Below are 21,233 nucleotides of genomic sequence, written 5' to 3' on the forward strand. Positions count from 1 at the left end.
GGTTTTTCAGTACTTTGAAATACCACTTTATTGCAGAGTATTCATTTTTAATACACTGAAGTAAAACTTAATGACATCTCATCTCATTTCATTTATCTTTAAAAGAATGTGTCAAACACACTTCAAATTAAGTGCAAAAAGTAAAAGTATATTTTTTTTACGACTTTCTATACTTTAATTATATTTCTAATACACTATGTATACTACTTTTGACCTCTGTGATGTTAGCATTTAGCTCAAAGCTTTGCAGTCACTCAGTAAAGCCTCACAGAGTTTCTAGCATAGTTGCAAATTCTTAGAGTTTTACATAAATGCTGCTTCTTGTCACTCGTCTGTAGCTCTAACACAGTTTCCATGTCATGATCTATGACTATGCATTCATTATTTTCCACCATTTCGCTGCTGCAGATAAATATGATCACTACCTTTCTAACCTTATTATAACGATATAGTTGAACAGTAATGTCTGTGATTTTCATCTAATATATACCTAAAATATATTAGTGCAAGCAGGAGGACTCACACTAATAGGGCAAAAAAAAAAAAAAACCTGCAGAATTGTGGAAAATGAAATATCTTTCCCTTCCAGCTGTAGTTTTACCCTCATCTCCAGGAGCACATTTGTTCTCTTCATATTTCAGTGTTCCCCCTGCCTGAGCAGCGAGGACGAGATTTGTGTTCTGGCTGCTCACCTCTCTGATCTCCTTTATCTTGGCCCCTCCCTTCCCGATGAGAGAGCCACACTGGCTGGCAGGGATGACCAGCCGCAGGGTGACGGGTGGCTTAGAGCTGATGGTGCCATTGGCCACCAACGCAGTCAAGTCCTGGAAGGAGATATGGGAAAAGAAGAGAGTCTGTGGTGAGAGTCAGCAGGAAAGAATGAGGAGGGAAGAGTCCCAGAGGAAAGATCAGGCAGCAGGGGTCAACTTGGAAATGGAAGGAGAGAAAAGCCACTGCAGAGTATTAACTCCAACAATTAGGGCTGAGCAGGAGCTGAATTTCAATGCGGCTTGTATTAGTGGTCAATTTGGGATTCACATTAATCTAAACATCCTTTCAGTTTTATCAACTCACTGATACTGAAGTCACTCGGCTGGATGTTCTGAATACTGAAAATCAAACGGTGAACACTGAGCGAAATCAAAATCTACCACATTATGCCATGCCGTCATGAGCCAAGTCAACATCTCGCTGCTTACTGGCAAAATCCTATGAAGACCAAAACAGGCCCTATATTCATGATTCTGAACAATCACAATGCAGCCAAGCTCGATTTCTACTGCATCAACAGGAGCTGAACAAACGGAAAAGCAGATGGGATCCATACTGTAATTGGCAGGTAGAGCTTTGGGTGGAAGGCAGAGAGAGCAAAAAGCAATCCAGCATAATTAACCTCTGTATGTTTCACTATGTTCTGGAGAGTCCACAAGAGGCATGGAGCCCAGTTCAGGGTGGGGTCTGAAAAGGCTGTTCAATCATTCATATTAACGACTGACCTCTTCATGAAAGGGGAAATATTAATTGGAGCACCGGTGGTGACCAAACTGTGCTATGAGCTTTTCATTCAGCTGCATAAAACTGAGCCAGGATAATAGCAGTCGTCCTTCCTGCTGCAAGCACACTGAAACAGGTGACCTTGAGATTTCTTTCTGGAGATAGTTTCAACACGACTGAATGAGTGGATTTATATGAAAGATGACTTTTTCTGTTGGTGGACTTATTTATACTGTGACAAGAGTCAGATCCATGCAAGGTGAAGACAGATATACAGTAATGTACTGTGATTTTCACTTGCTTGGTCCTTTTTCTTGCAATTAAAGAAAATGCTGTGAGATGAGGTTCAGTTTAAAGGGGTCGAGGCTTAACGTTTAAGGACATACATCTGTGTGTTTCCTAGCTCAAAAGCTCACTAATTAAGATGTTAAATCCCATTTGTTTAATTTGCACAAGGACTGAAGTATAAAAACAAGATGCAGTTTCATGGGTCTTTCTGCGATGCTAAGCTAACTATCTCCAGGCTCCAGCTTCACATTTAAAGCACAGATGTCAGAGCGGTATCAGTCGTTTATGATTATCAACTGCAGTCCAGTTAAACATCATTTTAAAGGTATACGACTTAAAAGAGACAAAATGTAATGATACAACTCACTTATTTAACATCAAACCCTCACTTTAAAATGTACATGCGCATGACAATAGATGCCCAAGAAAGAATGGGCACAGAATATGTCACTGTTATTTATATCTCTTGTATGTATTTATAAGCTTAGACAGATCAAGTATTTGAATCAAGAAGCTCGCTGGCTTGATGAGTGTTTTCACGGTGCAGGTAGCAAACATCCTGCGTCTGCTCTGCTGTGGGTGGAGACTGAGCTTTTAATTAATGAACAGTGTGTCTCTGTGAAGCTTTGAAATGTAAATACGCTGCGCTGTCTCCCTTCCCATCAGAGTTCAACCCACAACAAATGTGTGACAGAATGCAAAACACGCTGCTTGTTTTTGAATGGTTTCTGCTTGCCACAAAATTAGCAGAGTTTGACTTAAGACGGGACAGTGTGGATGCGTAACCTCAGGGGATTTTACTTATGAAGGGAACTGCATAATGTTTCCAATAAGTGTGAACTTTAAATTTGAAAAGCATATTCTGATGTTGCTCTTGTGCCTCCCTGCTCCGTGTCTATATTTAGTGAGGCGGATCAGGCTCTCTGACGTCTCGTCTCATTAGAAGAGGGGCACGCAGCTCCTCTGTACAATCACAAGACTCTGGGCGTCATTTTCTTGATTTGATCTAAAAATATGAGCCACATCTTAATAACTGTGAACGTTCCCATACTTCCATGTGCCATGCTAGCTATAAAAAAAAAAAAAAATCTCAAAGCAAATTGGCGGAAATAAGACAGGGGGTTACACAAGCACAGCTCATACAAAGGCTGGCTGGGCTTAAATCCCCAAAGCATATTGTACTGCTGGTGAGATAAGGAGTCCAATACGGAGCGATTATGTGGCTTTCATGCATGCTGTTTCTCAACACCTGGAAACTAAACACATGCATGATACCAGTGCATTTAGTGTTATTACTGTAGATCTTTTTTTTTCTGATGTTCAGATCTCTTACTTTGCACAAACGTGTCTTTTTACACTCATGTGGAGGCAATAATTTCATCCATGAAACACAGAAACACAAGTGATCGGCTGAAAGAACTACGTGATCCTGTGTAACCATAAACTACTGAGACACACACAAATGCCAAGTCTAATACTCAGCGGCCAAAAAGCAGATTATTACCCTTTGTTTTTAATTAAAGGTGTCAGACGTACAATAACTCAACTATGGTGGAAGCTGCGTGTGGTGGGTCAGCCAACATGTTGCTATGGAAACTCAAGAGTTTCAGGGTTGAAAAGAGGTGAGTGTGAAAGATCCTTAATGAATACTGCACTGTGCTCCCAGCCAGCATGTGTTTACTGAAGGCTGTCGACCTGAGCAGGGAGCACCTGTTTTCTTTGCCAGCGTCTGCTGTGATGCTAAATCAGAGAGAAGACGGCTCTCGCTCCACCGTATTAATTAGCGTGCTGATGGACAGTCACCACGGGGACCAATAGCATCAGGAACCTGTCATATATATGTCTCATTAGCAGAGCATTAGCAGGTACAAATTAGTATCGTTTGTCCCTTTTTTTTTTTGAGTGGACTGAGCATGTGTTTCCCAGTAAAAGGTATAAATGTGTTTATGCAAAGAGGCCCAACAACTGACTCACAGGTTCCTGTACAACACACATCATGTCATTCCAGTTACAATCGTCAAAAATGGTTTCACAACAGCAACATAATCCACTTATCCCAAATAATCATCTGCAGTGTAATCTTATCTGAAAGCACATGAAGTGCTATAAAACACAGCAAAAAAAATTTTTCTCTCCGTCTCTTCAGTTTAGAGTATAATCGATAGTGATAAAAGCACATTAGTGGTAATGTTGAGAAGAAGCTCAGGAAATGATTTCTTGTAATAATGTGGCGAAATGGCCTCTTTTTTCACCTCGTCTCACCAAGTTATTTTGGCTCCACCAGGACTTCGACAACTTCCAAAAATGTATGCATACATTTTCTGATTTCGCCCTGACAGGTTTGCAAAACTGCATGAAATGATCTTCAATGGTATCTCGCTTTATGAGACATGACACTTGTATGTGATGGAAGTCAGTGGTATGCATTGCAATTCCAGTTACCTCCTCCAGTTTGTACGTGATCATGGTGAAGGCTCTGAAGACGCAGTCTGTGGAGCCGGTGATGGTGATGATCCTCTCTGGACAGGAGCCCTCTGAGATGTTGACTCGAGCGCTGCTCTGTGGGGAGAGAACTCATCAAGTCAGTTAACGTCAGCATTACCAGAGCAGGCTGACAATGTGGGAAATACGCTCTCAATACCACTCTCATGTCTGTCTGTTAAATACAAAGCTACTGTACTGCCAGCAGCTGGTTAATTTAGCTTAACGCCTGGAAACATCTGGTCTGAATGGATAGGTATAACAGCCTTGGGACAGAGGCAGGCTAGCTGTTTCCCTCTGTTTCCAGTTTTTATGCTAAGCTAAGATAACCTCCTCTCATGCCAGTTTCTGACTACACAAATGAAAATACACAGCGAATACCAGCTAAACTGGCTCTGTCGTAAGGCAACAAATGCACCTACCAGCAACTCTGAAGCTCCCTAACAAACATATTATATCTGGTTTGTTTAATCTGTACAAAAAAGGTGCTGGTTTTCAATTTTCGACAGATCCAGCTAGCTGTTTCCCCCTGCTTCCAGTCTTCATGCTCAGCTAAGCTAACCAGCCACTGACTGTACCTTCATAATTACCATACAGACATGAGAGCGATATTGATTTAGGTTTCAAAATGCCAACAGTGTTCACAGCGGTCAGCGGCATACTCTATAATACAGCACACACAAAGGTAGAAGGGTCATGTGACATGATGTGAAGGAGGTGAGACTGAAAGCTGTGCAGCACATCTTTCTTTCTCAGACTGACATCTTACAGAGTTTCTCCTCTGGGCATTGGCCTCAGACGATCAATCTCCTGCCCTCCTAACATTTTGTGTCATTGTATTTCTCAGCGTCACATGAGCAGAGACAGGGCAGCACTGCGACCTCTAGGACATCTTTTCCAGTCACTCCAGTGAGTCATGTTCCCACTGTGGCTGTAATGCCTGGGGAGCGACTGACAGGATGAGGCTCATAGAGTTGGGAAGTAACAAAAGCCATAACCGGCTTGCTGGTTGGATGAATTGATGGATGGATGACTACCATGGGCGAGTGGTTCATCCAGCCACTCTGCAGGGCTGCATTGTCCCACAACCTCACTATTCCTCTGTTTATACTTCTGCCTCATAAAGTACGACATAAAACCTTAGCCACGAGAGAAAGAATCAAATATATCGCCGCAGTGTCAGCCTAATTACTTTTTAATACAAAGAGTTAACCAAGCGGCATGAGTTTGGCTGCACCCTTGAGATTTGTAAGAGTGAATGAAGGGCCAGATGAGAATAAGGAAGTTGTTTTAAGCAGGGAAAGAAAGAGAAAAGGGATTTGGTGAGAGAGCAGCTACAGGAGTGGTAGTGAATGACGGAAAGTGGATTTAAATTGAAAAGGTGCTTTTATTGCCCAAAGGGTAATTCGGACAATGCACCTGTTCTGTATGCTTTTCAGACTCAAAGCTCCAAAACAGGCAGAGACGACTGAGCCTTATTATTAATTCATACATACATATTCTGAGGTTGAAATGTTTTCTCTTGTGAAAACCTCTTGTGGTCAAAGACAAAGGCAGACATGGTCGAGTTCACGTCTTGGTTGAAGAAGAAATACGTGCACTTATTTCTGTATGATTTGCTGACACGCACACAGCCGGTCACTCACAAACACACATATAATCAACGGTGCTATGCCACTGTTTCAACCGACCATTAACCAATGGCCTCCCTCCTCTGTGCTGCCTCTGATTGCCTCATTTTTTCTAACCATAACCATCTAACCAACCATCTACCCCTAATTCTAACCAAGCAACAAACACTAGCCAATCAGAAGGACACTGGCTGGGTCCTTTTGCACATTTTTCAGACTATTGGGGTTTTGGAATAATGCGCCATTTGTTCAATGGGCTGTCCCGTAAACAACAACAACAGCGCAACTCGCCAGTGGTGGAAGAAGTATTCAGATCCATTACTTAAAAATAACCATATAGCAATGTAAAAATACTTCATCACAAATGTAAGTACTGCAGGAAAGACCTCAGTAAAATTACACGAGTATCACCAGCAAAAAACAGTTCATGTATTAAAGTAAAAGTAGTGGTTTGGTAAACAACTGGTAAACATCTGAAACGTGACCCAGATTGCACTGCTGTTTCTAAGACAGCAGAAGCCAAAAAGGTTGGAGACCGCAGTCATTAATAATATGTCTTATTTTAAAGGCTATCCTGCATACTGTGTAAAGTCTTCATCTTAAAAGTAACTACTGTAGTAACTAAAATGGTCAAATAAGTGTAGTGTTCCCTCTGAAATGTGGAAGAATAAGTATTTTAGCATAAAATAGAAATACTCAAGTAAAGCCTCAATTGTGTTTAATACTGTCACAAATGTACTTAGTTACTTTCCACCCCTGTAACTATGCAGAAGGTGAATCATTGTCAGAGATGATGAACAGTTAAAGCTCTGAATCATGCATGGCCGTACCTCTTCTCGTATTCGTTTCACTGTCTCTCCTTTCTGGAAAAGAGAAGATGAAGGACAGCTTTAAACAGAATCAAATGTGCTGCGGTTTGAAAAATACTTACATCACGGTGTCCCCGACCTCTAAGTGAAACCTTCCATTTCAAACCACGAAAGTCTGATTGGAATTCAGCAGAACAAATTTCAGCTTGAGTTTCATAGTGCAATGTATCGCAGTGGTGTCCTTTGCACTGCTGTATCAAATAAATCTGTGCGTCTGAAGGGGCACGTACACCTGCTGTAATGGCTGTATATGCAGTGTGTGTGAAGACCTCCTGCCAGGGACAAGAACATTTTGTCAGACTTGTCACACTGCAGCACATCCTCTGCTGGTTTTTAGATTGCTTCTTCTCCTGCCCCCTCCAATTTCCTTTTGGCTTAAGTCCATCCAAGCTGTCACACCTCTGCTCGCACCTTCATGCATCCACTGATGAACCCTCGCTTACAAGAGCATCAAAAACAGTATCATCTTACACACACCGGGCTAATTTATGTTATATTCTAGGAAAAACTGTTATTATATGGGGTCCATTGTGACTCTGGTGCCGGTCTTCTATTGATGAGAAAGAGATGAGAGGTTTGCCAAAGAGATAGGAAGGGAAAAAAAGGCTTGGAGGGTGGAGTGGCAAGTTATTAGCCCGAGTACTGCAGATCAAGTGCCTCTCTCTCTGTCGAGCTGCACAGTATGTGCCAAGCTCATCTCTCAATTTCTCTCCCGTCCTTTTCATTCTCTATTTTCTCTTAGATATTTTGATTTCTGCAGCATCCATTGTGACATCCTGCAGCACTCTTTATTTTCTGTATTCATTTTTTTTTTATTTTTGTCCCTGTCCTCTTTCTTCTTTTGATGTCTTTTGTTGGTGTTGTAGTGCAGGGTGGGATTGTGAGAGCTACTGAAGCAACATAGAGCAGCCAGGCCCTTCCTAACAGACAGTAAAAGTGCCCACAAGGGGCCAACAGTAATATGTCTGTGGAGCTCAGTTTCAGCAGGAGGCTTCCAGTCAATGCACTAATGTTTTTGTTTGATGGATTACCGTGTTGCATTATGGGTGGTGGGGGTGGCGGCGAGGTCTTAAGAGGGTCGGTTTGAGGCAGTTACATTTAGGATGGGGATATTCAAAACAACAATTGTTTGTAAGAGGGCTTTGAAGGGAAATTATTTCACAAAGGCTTGTTATGAATCCACAAAAACGGCATCAATAAGATATTTGGCTTAGAACAATGGATAATAACAATAGATTTACAAGAGATTAAACACAGGCATAGCATCTCAACACATCGACCACATTTGATAAAGGAATATCATTCTGTTTTATGATTAATACCTTTATATATATGCAGTATTTTGTGTATTAGAATAAAAATGGGAATTCTCACCTTTCCTATGATGCTGCCAACCTCCTAAAACACAAGGAGATAAAGGTAATTACAAACAGTAAATACAAATTCAAAAAGCAGAAACACGCATAATCTCGATGTGACATTTCGTTATCTATAAATTGCGTGAATTTATAGTGTTTAATCTGTGAGGATGTGAGTCTTATATTCATAAGCAATGTGAGCGGGAGGCTCGTACCTTTCCATGCATGAGCAGTCGTAGTGTGAGGGTCACTCCCAAGCCCCCGTCTCCAAAGTCCTGCTCACAGTTCATAGTGGTGTGGGAGTGGCACGCAGGGAGACGCATGAACAAGGCTCATTCGCTGGTCACACAGTCAAACGAAGGCCAGGACTCGTTCTCTGGCTCTCCGACGTCCTTCAGTGCTGCTCTGAGAGAGAAAAAGAACAAGTTCAAATAAATTGCTAATTATGTCAAAGGATTCGGCATTATTCACTGAACATTACATACCACACTATTAAAACTAATGGCCATTCATTTCTCGGAAACCGCATGCTTGTACCATATCTAATTGCATTGTTGACTAAATGATAATTCGCAGAGATCAAAGACATTCAGATGAACTGAGGACAAATCAGAGCCTAAATCAAACACATTTATACCATCAAAGGCTTTTCAAAGGACATTGAAATCAGTCAGTCTGTCTGCAAGGAACTTCTTCATTAGTTTGAGTCAATGCAATATTGATGTTGATTCAAAACAAAGTCATAATGAAGAGCATTGTGTATGCAGGATATTGACCAGGAGCACCAGCAGTGTCAGCACTGCGAGCTCTGGGGTCCTAATGGACTGTGGGTGGCCATCGATGACTAACACACTATCTTCATTAACTGACGAGCAGTTTCTCTCGCAGTGAGCTGAGTGCATGTTGAAATTGGATACAAAAAAAAAGAGAGAAAATTTCATTTTAGATGAGCGTGGCCTGAGATTCATGCAAAGTTAATCAAATTCAATTCGAAACAGTTTTCATGAAACTGAAAATGTTTGGAGTTTCTCTGGGGACCTGGTTTTATCTACTCCATCACAGTTGGTCTGAGAGAAGAAAAAAAAACACAGTTATGGGGAGACAGAGCAGAATTTATGCACAGACAGCAAATGAGAAGCATCTGCACTGATCCCAGAATGACAATGTGGCAGCGGCTGCGTGCACGTCAGTTATTTGACATACGGTATGATGATTAATGTGTGAGTCACCTGGCTGCTCACCATCTCAGCATGATGTAATTAGTTCATGGAATTATTCATGTTTCCTCTTGATTTATATTTGCTTACATTTGTCAGCGTGGACAGGGGAAGTAGATAGATAAACAGGCTATGTGATACATGAATGAAGAGCAGAACTTAAAGGCGGTGATTGATTTCCCAGAGCACACAACAAATGAGGCTTGCAAATAAGGAATATTTTCTTTATCAATTCACTTTCGGTTTAAATACAAAGTAAAAAATGATAATCACAATATCCTAGAAACCTAAGATGTTGCCTTCAAATGCCTTGTTTTGTTTAAGCAGCAGTCCACAACCCAAACAGATTCAGTTTACTGTCACACTGATCAAAGAAAAGCAGTAAATCCCCACATTGGAGAAGCTGGATCCAGAGAGTGTTCATCATTTTTTCGTAAATCTGCCACCCCCCACCTTTCTGACACCCAGGGATCAGGGTGGGCTGTGTCCAACCATTTCTGTAACTTTCCGAAACCGACAATCTGACATTCGCACCCATTTCACGCTACTATTGGCCAGCTGTGCCGGGGTGAGAAAGTAAGAGGGGACTGTCACTTTCCATGAACTTCTTCTAGATGAGACTACCTAAAAATGAATGTCATTATCTCCATATTTTAACAACGTCAGGTCAGTCATACTTTGGCAAAACCATCCTTTACACTTTGTTTGGGAGTTCTTCCTCATATGAATCGAGGGTCTACGGATAGAGGGTGTCACACTGTGAAGCCCTTTGAGGCAAATTTGTGATCTGAACTTGACTTTGAGCTGAAAAATGCTAACCTTAGCATGCTAACATACTCACAATGACAATGCTAGCATGTTGTATTTGAATACATCACCTGAGAACCATAGATGTTTGTTTAAAATCTTATATGAATACATCTGGTGGATAAGAGAAAACTTTGACCTGCTGGATGAAAAGTCAATGGAAGTGATTAGCTCGTTCGATGAGTTTTTGTACCAAATGTCACAGAAATCTGTCCAATTGCTTCTGATCTCTGATTGCGTATCTCTGTAGATATGCATCAGTGTGTCTAAAACTGATGTAAATAATTAATTGTCGGTTACTTATTAATTTCTGTTTTCTGACTCTACAGCTCTACTCTCATCACTGTAATAAAATGCATTTGGTTTGAATGATGCTTTTCAGACATCTGAGGAAAAACCACACCTGACAGTGGAATCCTTTATCGTCATGTTTCATGTTAGCCACTCTTATTCAGTAACAACACAGTAACTGTCCTCTCCTTTTTCACTCATCAAGGCCACTTGTTTGCCTGCCAAGTACATTCCAACCAGCCTACAGAGCCACTGTACGCCAGCCTACTGCTACAATCCTACTGACACTGCCTAACATGTGTGTGTGTGCGTGTGTGTTATTATTATTATTATTAATCTGCATGTTGTCTGTAGATCTGGTGAGCTATGCGAGGAGATCATGTTTAATAAATGGGTGTTATTTTAGATGAGAACCAATTCCTGAGAGAGTTGTAGGCAGGTTTATTGCTTTTGCGTTTGCACAAGGCCATCGCTGCTTCACTGATTTATTTATGCACTGGATGCTTGCAAAGACACGTTCAAATGCTCATACACATCCTTCTTAGGATGTCACAGAGCTTGACTGCCTGTATGGGTTTAACATTCCCTCCATGGCAGCGGCACAGTCTGACGTGCCAGCTTGTCAAAATGTGGTAGTAAGTGGAGCAAAGTGTCATTTTACTGGATTAAATCGCACCAAATTAAACTTCCTCTGCTTTTTTTGAGGGAGATGCTCATTGGATTGACTTACAAAACTATCAGTTAGAAGCTCATCTCCATACAATTTCCATAAATATCAAACAAAGCCCCTGGGGGGCTGACTGGAGATAAACAAAAAAAAAAAGGAACATTTTTGCTCGCTGTCAGCGACTGATATAAGGCCAAGCAATCATGAATTTAAGCTTGATCGATGCACCCTGAACACGTGTTATCACAGAGCACATTTGTGCAACCCGTGGGCTAACTTCATTATGTTTACGCACTAAGGGGCATGGCTAAAATGTTAGCACTTTATTGCATTAGGAGCTAATGGTTGGAGAGATCATTATGTGCTGCTCTGTGGGCTGATAACAAGGCATGTGCTCTGTGTCTGTGTGAGGGCGGTGAGCCTCCGAACTCCTCATTTCCAGAATCCCAAGCAGCAGCGTTCCAGGATGAACAGAGCTCCTCTGTTCTAAATTAGACCTGGTAACTCAGAACAGGGAATTAGCAAAGTGCAGACTGCAGTGCCGGGCTGCCAAAATACAGTCAAACCTGGAGAGAGAGAGGCGGAGAGCTCGTCCACTGTCCTGCTCTGCTGTCACTAACTGTGTAACCTTGGTCGTGCTCTGCCTGACTGAGTGCAGCATGCAAGGGCTCCTTGTTACGAGTCACTGCGTGTATTCATCTTTATATACACTGAATTAAGCACGACATTGTGAAACCAAATGACTGACACAAAAACAAATAGCCATAAAAGGCAAGTCTCAGTGTGCTGCTGACCAATTAAAAAACAAACAGACCTATTAAAGGAGAATTACAGTTTATTGCAATCCATGAAACTAGTGAATAAATTGAAATGAAATGTTGTACAGACATTCACATCCCTCACATGATAAATTCTAATTGCTTTGGTGATCCTGTGATCCTCTGGCTTTTTATCTACTGCATTCATCAAATCAAATTTTTTGTGTCTCAATATACGGAAACTAATGACATTGTCATCAGCTTCAGCCGTACTTTGTGCTCAAAGCTAATTAGCCCATGTTGCTAACTTGCTAAACTAAACTGGTGAAAACACTAATAAGCTTAAACATTAAATATTAACAATAGCATTGCTCAAGTAATAGCCTTTGTACAGTCATGTGTTCACAAAGTGGTGAACCTCTCTTCATCCTCACTTGTAAATGTCTGAGCCTTTCCAGGATGCCCCTTTCATACCCAATCATGATCCTATCACCTGTTACCATTGAGACTGTTTACCTGTGGAATGATCAAAACAGGTGTTTTTGGAGCATTCCACAACTTTCAAAGTCTTTGTTGCTCCTGTTGCAAAGTTTTTGAAACTCTGTGCTGCCATCAAATTCAGAATAAGCAGATATTTACAGAAATCAATGAAATCGATGAGGTTAAACATGAATTATATTGAGAGCAACTTGATGTTCTGCTCTGTATTACAGAGATATATTACACCTTTGGGTCTGTTGGTCAGATCAAACATAAGATAAGATAAGATAAGATAAGATAAGATAAGATAAGATAAGATAAGAATTTGTTGATCCCACGCAATGACGTTTGAAGACATTATCGTGGATTCTGGGACAGTCTGTGTTAACTACTTTTGAATATTTCATTGACTAAACGATTACTAGCTCACCTGAGAAAATAATTTCCAGATTAATCAATAATGAAAATCATCATTAGTTGCAGCCCTAGTACAAATAATACCTCATATAAACATAAGCTTAGCTTAAGCCAACTGTCACAAACTCTTCAAAATATACATAACTTTATCATGTGAACCTAACTGAGAACTGACTTATACATATCATGTGATAACAAACAATTTACCAGAGATAAACATGTGCTTAACTGGCTCTTAGTACAACGTTATAATCATGCTAAAAACTACAAAAATACAACCAAAAGATGTCATAAACTGACATTTTCCTTTCAGATATCGAGAGGTGGGTTTATTTTTATTTTTTTTTTTATCTTTTCCTCCATGAAGCATACATCAAAGATGTCATGGATAAAAGCAGCCAGCATACATCCCTTGGCAGCCGGCAGCAATAGGTTTTTTTTTTTTTTCTTTCTGGTGATGTTTTCAGGAGCATCTACGCCAGAGAGACTGCCGAGATGAAAAGGATGTTGTACAACCCACTTGTCAGGAGGACTGGACACCTGTTCTGAGGCAACCATGTCCCTCACTCAACTGGCAAACAGACGGCTCTGGGTCGGCTTAGAGGAAACGGAGAAGGAATGAGGACGTGCATGGTCTCCATGGCGAACGACAGAAACAGGGTTCCCCTCTGCTTATACATATACAGCACAGGGGCTCGGGGGTATTGAGTGTCTGCTCGACAAACACACAGGCAGAGAGCATGGGCTGTTCCCCCGGGTGGGCACATATAGAGCACTGAGTGAGAGGGTGTCAACGTGTGCACAGTAAGGGCAAGAGGTGAGAGACCATTCACACACATGCTCGCACAGCCTCCCCCCCAACACACGGAGACAGCCACATTCACAGGTTTGTGTGCACCAAAACAAAGCACACGCATAGCAACATACAGCTGCTGGGATGAAAGGAGCCAACAATTCACACACACTAACACACACACACCAACATGAAGTGTCCTGTTGAAACACAAGAGTGGACTTTGATCTGCTGAGAAACACCATAGGAGGACTTTCTGCAGCTATCCGTCACGAGGAAGCTCAAAGTTCTGCCATGTTTGAGTACGCGGGATGACAACGACAGCGTCGCCCCCTGAGTTGATTAAAAACAGAAAAAATCCCATCCAGTAGAAGAGGGGAAAGAAATGGACTCCTCTAAAGGCTCCTCTTCACCAGTGGTCAGCCAGCCAGAGTTAAATGAGACCCTCAGGGAACAAACCTGCACACATCCACACAACAACAAACATGCATACACACACACACACACACACGTCCACACAAGGAATTTGGAGTTTCTGTCCATTGACTACATACTGTATCCAAGAGTATGACGAGAAGCTCTAAATAGTGGAGGGTTTTAACTAACGCAGCCAACGACTGCACATAACACAAAATTCAGCAGAATTACCGCTTCATGCCGAGGCTTCTTGATTAAATGGACTCAATTCCATGTGAATGAAATATTCAAAGAGAGGCTGCATGTTTGGATTAGCTTTAACTGCATCACAGCCTTAAGTCACACTGGGATTCATCACTAATATTGCTTTATGAGCCGAGCGGCATGGTGATTTTAACGCTGCTCAGAGAGGACTGTATATGCAACCTAAAACTCTTGCACAAATGAAGCATACTTTAAAGCTCCTCTCAGACCGTCATCAATCATATCTTGGGCTGTTTCAGCTGTAGCTACAGTAAGCTAGGCTGAAAACTTGGTTCAAATCTCACATTCTTCTCAATGACATCAAATAAAGCTCACTTTCACCCAAAATTGGACAAACTATGGCAGAAAATTGTCTGTTCAACAGGGTTCTTCCCTGTTGCTAATAATAAGAAGCTGATTTCTTGGCCTTTAAGTTCAATATACATATATCCCATGGCTCTATTATCTGACACTTTGACAGGCAAAGCTCACACCTTTAAGACTTAAAAGGACGTTATTTAAGCATGAAAAGGTCTCTTCACTGTGGGTGCCCCTCCACAATCTCTCCTCTGAGGTGAGAGAGGGAAAAAAAGGAAAGACACAGAAGGAGAGGGCTTCAGCTGTGAAACAGGAGAGGCTTGAAATTAAAGAGCAGTGTTTCATCTCTCAGCGTGTCTGTCTCAGCTCTGTCACATATAATGGGAGGGGTCAGCCCTCGGCACAGAGGGGACTGTCCTCGCCTATCAGCCCCCGGCTTCATCTGGTGTTAAAGCATAACCGTGTCAGCCTGCAGTGCGAGCTGCCTGTCAGCCACAAGGCTCCAGAGAGGGTTATCAGAGCCTTGGGCTGCCTGCTGCTCCTGGAGCCAGATCGGCTTCCCTGCAGCAGAGGGGAGGCCAACAGCCGCGCTCGCTGCGGCCACTGCACCTAAATGTGGGCTGACACTGATAAGATTACCCCAAGGCAGTGTGTTTTTAATCCATAACGTGCTGCTGTAAAGAGTGAATACAACTACAAGATTCCCTGCAGATTATATTAACAAATGTGCTGAAAAGTCACAATGAAAGTTTCTAATTTGTAGCACTGTGACAAAATTACTGATGTAGGATTTTTTTTTTAAGCATCCTCTAAAACTGTGTGGGATTTCTGGCTGACATGACGGATTTATAGCACTATCTAGTTGGTTGTTAAAAATGAGGTTCTCATTTATAACTAAGCTGTAATATCCTCCCTCATCCCCCAACATATTTTGGACTACATCAGAACTAAGAGTCTCTTATCTGTGCACAAAGCGAGATTATTTCCCACCATTATACCAAGGTCTGTCATATCTCAAAGCGACGTGAATCAATACTTTCAGGGCTTCTTCTTGTCACGGCAGCTTACAATCATGTCAATCTGGTGGCACAATCTGCATAATTACGAGTGAATCTAGCAGCTAATGAACAGCAGCGTAATTGACACTCCATTGCAGTCTATCTCAAGCCATCGGTTTCTGTGACTGGTCAGGCTGGAGCAGTATTTGGTTAGTTCTGCCTCAGTGGTTATTAATAAGCGTATACCCTTGAAAGAACATGGCCACTCTGCGAGGAACATACATTGACCAAGCATGCAATTTCTTTCACAAAGGATCCCGTCTCCTCGTTAGGTAAAGCTGAATTCCTTCCTCCTTCTCATTATTGCCAGGAGGGACAAAACAACACAAACATACAGATGCAGGGCCGTGTTTCTGGGCTGTCAATTGTTATCTCCCAAGTGGCTGCTGGTTCCAGACACACAGTGACACCGTCTGAGCCTGTCTTTACACTGGCTTTAGTTAGCATTGGGACAGCATGGCCCAAGCCCATATACTGTGCGCTTGTCATTTAGCTTTCTTTGCCTCAGTCTAGGGCTGCAACTCATGATAAGTACCACTATTGACTAATCTGCTGGTTATTTTCTCAATCTTGTCTTTAAAATATCAGGAGATAATGAAAAATATCTGAGGTGATGTCTTACAATTCCAACAATCAGTCCAAAAAGCAAATACATTCAAATTATTATCATATATGGCAAAGAAAAGCAGCAAATTATCACATTTAAGAAGCTAAAACCACAGAGATGTTTGGCTTCTTATGCTTGAAAAGTGTCTTTCATTGATTATAAAAATAGCTGCTGATTCATTCTCTGCTCATCGACCGATTGATCGATTGACTGATCGTTGCAGCTCTATATGAGTAGCAAACTAGCTGTTTTCATATTATAGATCTCTTGCGTTGCATTCAGGAAAATCTCGAGCTGGCTTTGTATGTCAGTGCTGTTTTCATTCGATTATACACTTTGACTTCTCCAGAGTGTTTATCCCTCTGGATTCAATCCTGGAATTTTCTGTTCATTTGCTTTGCCTTGACTTACAATGGCACGCTTCTTATTATTAGAGAGCTTCTATTAGGACCGTATATCATTCTGAATGGTTTTTTTGGCATGCTGGAGAATACACTTTGGCAGGGTATTAACTCTAGCTTTTATCCCATCCCTCTTACTGGATGAAGGTCACTCTCTCTATCTGCAAAATGACTTTCCTCTCTTCTCTTTCATCCCTGCTTCCCTCCCATCCTCCACACCAGGGCATGAGTCAGAGAATCTGACACCTCGGAGGAGAGAGGAGAGGGAGGAGAACAGTAGAGAGAGAAGGGAGACAAATTGAGAAAGAAAGGGGGAGAGATGGGGACAGTCAGAGGGAAGAGAGACGAGCTGATCGATATCGCAGAGAAACATGAGAAGATGTGGCCTGGCCCTGCTTCCTTGACGTTAAAGCCACTGTATTAAAAACGGCAATTAAATTAATCAAAGCACAGATGGTGCAGGAGTCCTTGCTCCCATGTACTACAGTATCCTTTATAGTGGCGTACAGTATGGCTGCAAAATCACACTGTTTACAGCATCGCTACACTTAAGTTGGCATCTTATTTGGTACACAACGGTTCCACGCACGTTGAGCTGAAACTACATATTACATAAGCTCCTCAACAAACCGAGCACAAACCCAAAAATAGTGCAGTCCCTGTTAAATATTTCAGGCACTCGGCAGCTGAAGGGGGGGATAAAAAGCTTCTCTCCTTCTTGGTCGCAATACAAAAACAGACACACACACACTGATGCAGATGGCCAATTGAAAGAAAACCTCCATTTAGTGTACTGTAGAGCAAAGCGGATTACTGTCACGAAGGCAGTATTTTAGCTCATTCGCTTGATATACAGCACTTAGTCACTGGAGTGGCGTACTTAGCATACACCTATCCCCATTTCTTGAGTCACTCTCTGTACAGCAGAGACAGCATGAAAGCAGCTCTTTGAGGGTGACTTCTGAACTAAATAAATCACGCTCATGAGACTCTTTGAGAGACACAACAGGAGAGTCACGGGGCCTGCTGGGTCAATCTTTGCAGTTCAACACAGTGCTATCTTTTCATAGCAGGGACAGCCCGCGGCTCTGTCAGCCACAGGGTCAGTCTTAAGAACAGCAGTGAGGGTCACATTCTGCTCCAGAAGAAAGGCTCCCTTCATAGCAGGACAAGAACATCCAAAACAAAGGAATCTATACTGTTTATTTGCATGGAACCTGCCAGATCACATGATATCAATAAGTGTGCCTTTCTGATATGGCATACTCAAGCGTAGCGCGCTAAAACATAAAGATGATTAACTCGCAGCAGAATTCTATTTCAATCGACAAAGCCGGAAAGAAAAGAGGGAGCTAAGCCTCAAGAGTCTGTAGTTATTAGATAGCGACAAGCACAGGTTAATTGCTAAAACGCAGGTTAATTGCTACAGGGGATTTATCTCAAACATTGGAGAGGAAATTAATTTGTATCACAACAACGCTCCTGTGACAACAACAACAACTAAATTAACGCCTGAGTGAAGACGACGATGCTGATCTGCCTTGTAAAACGTGTCCGAGTGCAAAAGCACTACAAGTTATTACAGATTTTCAGTCGACTTGGGGAAAGGAAAGAATATAGGGACTCGTTTGAAAGGCGAATATAATGAAAATCTGCATACGATTCAAGACGTTTTGTCAGTGGAAGTGATTCTGCTCCACCGTGTTGTTAACGGTTAAATTATCCAGGAAAGCTCCTCTTGTAAAAGGTGGTTGAACATCCATGATCTCTCTCCGCAGAACTGTTTACTTGATGACTGCGAGCTAAAGCTAAGCGCTGGGCCTGTGTCTTTCCTCCGCCTTCTGTCTGCAAAAACAGCATCTTAGTAGATGAGAGGGATTATTGGCAGTTCCCAGACGTTGGAGCAGCACGTGTCAGGTCTGGTTTCTGTTATTTATGAGGCCTCTCAGCCCCAGCCCTCACTCTGCAGCAGAGATGCAGGTGGGGTTTCATTATTGAAGATGCTCTCCCACTTCTTATTAGATCTCTGACTCTCAGAGTGCATTAAGGAATTGCATTTGGACAGAGAGTCAGCAATACATGATGGTCTGTCTTTGTGGCCCCTGGAGTCCCTCTGAAAGATATGTGTACCTCTCACATCAGCCAAATTGTACGTCCTATTCCCTTTTCCTCTTTCAGGAATAAAGAGTGTATTTGTACTCAAGCAGATGCCACACACACGCACACACACATAGGAGAAGAATCCTATTCCTCATTGATCTCTGTTATGTGGTTGGGAAGATAAATCTGAGTCATGTTCTCCAACTTCTTCCAGTAAATAGCCATACAATGCATTACATCCAAATGAATCCCTCCACAAACAGCTTACAGTTACACCCTAAGTGATGTGCAGTTCTCCAATTGGGTCCCATTTCTCTCCACTTATGTTTGAGCGTAAACACACTGGAGGAGCACATGCAAGATTCATGAGCTGCTCCAGGCAGCCAGGACCATGATTTCCTGAATCAATCAGCTGGTCCACTACCGGATGCCTTTTTATTGATCCTATTGTACTGAAGAGCCGAAAGATGATCAGTCTTTTGTATTTCATAGGGGCCCCTTGTGCTAAAGTGGATAAATGTGGGCCAAAATATGCAAAGCATGCGAGTGTTAATAACGCTCATTTTCATTCCAGATATTACAACATTAGAGGAATATCAAGACTAACTTGTAATGAAGCCTCCTGGTTGATTAATATGCTGACAAGCCTCTCGGCTAAATTAAACCAATCCTTCAAATGACTACTATTTACTCGCTGTGGATTGTGCTTAGCAAACAAAACAAAGGCAATATCTGGAAACGGTGTGGACAAATAAACACAACTATCTGTAATCTGTTAGTGTATTAATGCACTACAACTAAACTGCACGTGTAGTTCACAAAATGTGACCAGAAATGCTCCAGTTTCATGGCAGAACTGAGTAAAACATGTTCAGCCAAACAGCATCTGCGCTGAGTTTTGCTGTTCTTTGAGGTCAGCTTATCAGGACAGTTCTTCTATCCAGTGTAAGACTAACGCAATTAGGCATCTTCGTGAATAATGGTGCTGTCACACACACTCGCTGCCTCAGCACCAGGCAGGCGCCCACAGTGCCGGACTTGTTGAGAATGATCTTTGTGCTCAGGACTGGCCTGGCCGACGGGGCCCACTTGCATTATCATAAAACCGTCCACACACAAGAGACCAATTGTCTCCTCGGTCTCACTGTGTCCCCTGATCATCTGGCGACTTTCTGCCATATGCTGTATTTAACAGCCCAGTCAGTTTACGGCTTCATTTATCAATTCCAGGATATCAGCTCATACTCATGAGTGCGTCCAAGTAGAAACACAGGAGGTTGTTATTATTAAGAAGGAGAGCTTTATTTCAGTGGTTGCTCATTAAGAAGAAGTTTGGAAGCTAGATTACAAATACAAGTGTATTTGTTTGGTGTACTGCAAAGAAAAAAACACGAAATCACGACAATGATCGAGAATGTCACCTATTGGACGAGAGCTGTTTTAAGTTGGAGAATTGGGAACATACTGTCCAAAAATGTGCCTTTCCAGAGAGTCACTTACCTGTTCTCATGTAAAAGGTCGCAGTTCCCACTAAAGTGTCCCCATGGATCTGAGATGACCGGGCTTTGTATCCACATAGAGTCCAATGACACGGACGCGTAGTGCGGTCTGTCCTCCCGGTGTGTCAGCAGACTGGAGTGCAGGGCGCCTGTGCGCTGAGGAGGGGAAAGACGCACTCTCTCTCACACACACACACGCGCGCGCACACACACACACACATACACACACACACACACACATACACACACACACACACACACACACACACACACACACAGAGGCGGCGACCACCCCGCTCACAATTAACCGAGGCAGCCCATGGGAGAGAACCGAGTGCTCTCTGGGTTAAGAACTCCTTTGGCTGGGCTGCCTGCAAGCCTCCGCGGTGTTTGTTTCCCTGCCTCGGCCGCTGTGGCGTGTTCCCGTCCCCGCAGGACCTCTACCGGGAGCGCAGCGCGCTTCTCCCCGCGCGTCGCACCGCAGACCCCGGAGCCTCTGCGCCGTGTGAAATCTCAACATGACCGCGGAAATCACATTTGCCGAAGCTATCAGACTGTTGTTGAGAGATGTGCTGCACCATTTTGTCTCAATTATAGTAAGCGTTTTATTGGAGAAATTGACACTGGGTTAGGGTCATCAGATTTTAAGTCATGATTTGCTGTTTACCTCTTTAACTGCAGGTAACTGCAAGTGAAACAGCGACCCGTGGCCCTGGACAAATCTTGCCAGGGTTTTCTGTCAGGCTGAGGCCAACACAACATATAGATCTAATAAAAGTGAGCCACATTTTAAAATATAAAGCGCAAAATTCATTGGCTTGATCAAAGTTGGTCGCGCAAATGTGAAATTGAGGCTCTTGGCATTTTCTTTTGAAGTTTGTGGCGTTTAAGATCAGTAACTTTCTCTCACGCAGCGCCATCTCGTGTATTCATGTAGATATTGCAATTGTTCCATCATACTGTATTGTAAGGGAGGAATAATAGCTGATTTATATTTTCTATTATTATTTCTATACCCTCTCATCCTCCACATTGTAAG

General features: G+C 42.4%; 1 protein-coding gene across 1 annotated transcript in view; it reads right to left on the reverse strand.

Moving 5' to 3' along the window:
* LOC143327296 (poly(rC)-binding protein 4-like) overlaps positions 1–20,701 on the reverse strand; it is a 35,632-nt gene extending 14,931 nt beyond the window's left edge. Inside the window, exons 1-6 of the mRNA XM_076741561.1 lie at positions 20,196–20,701; positions 8,337–8,526; positions 8,138–8,161; positions 6,725–6,757; positions 4,225–4,341; positions 693–824 (exon numbers count right to left, since the gene is read on the reverse strand). Coding sequence (XP_076597676.1) covers positions 693–824; positions 4,225–4,341; positions 6,725–6,757; positions 8,138–8,161; positions 8,337–8,444 — 414 coding nt within the window. The 5' untranslated portion in view covers positions 8,445–8,526; positions 20,196–20,701. The remainder of the gene's footprint in view (positions 1–692; positions 825–4,224; positions 4,342–6,724; positions 6,758–8,137; positions 8,162–8,336; positions 8,527–20,195) is intronic.
* Positions 20,702–21,233: the final 532 nt, after the last annotated feature.

The sequence above is a fragment of the Chaetodon auriga genome, chromosome 10 (genome assembly GCF_051107435.1).
Source record: "Chaetodon auriga isolate fChaAug3 chromosome 10, fChaAug3.hap1, whole genome shotgun sequence".
NCBI classification, from domain to species: Eukaryota; Metazoa; Chordata; class Actinopteri; order Chaetodontiformes; family Chaetodontidae; genus Chaetodon; species Chaetodon auriga.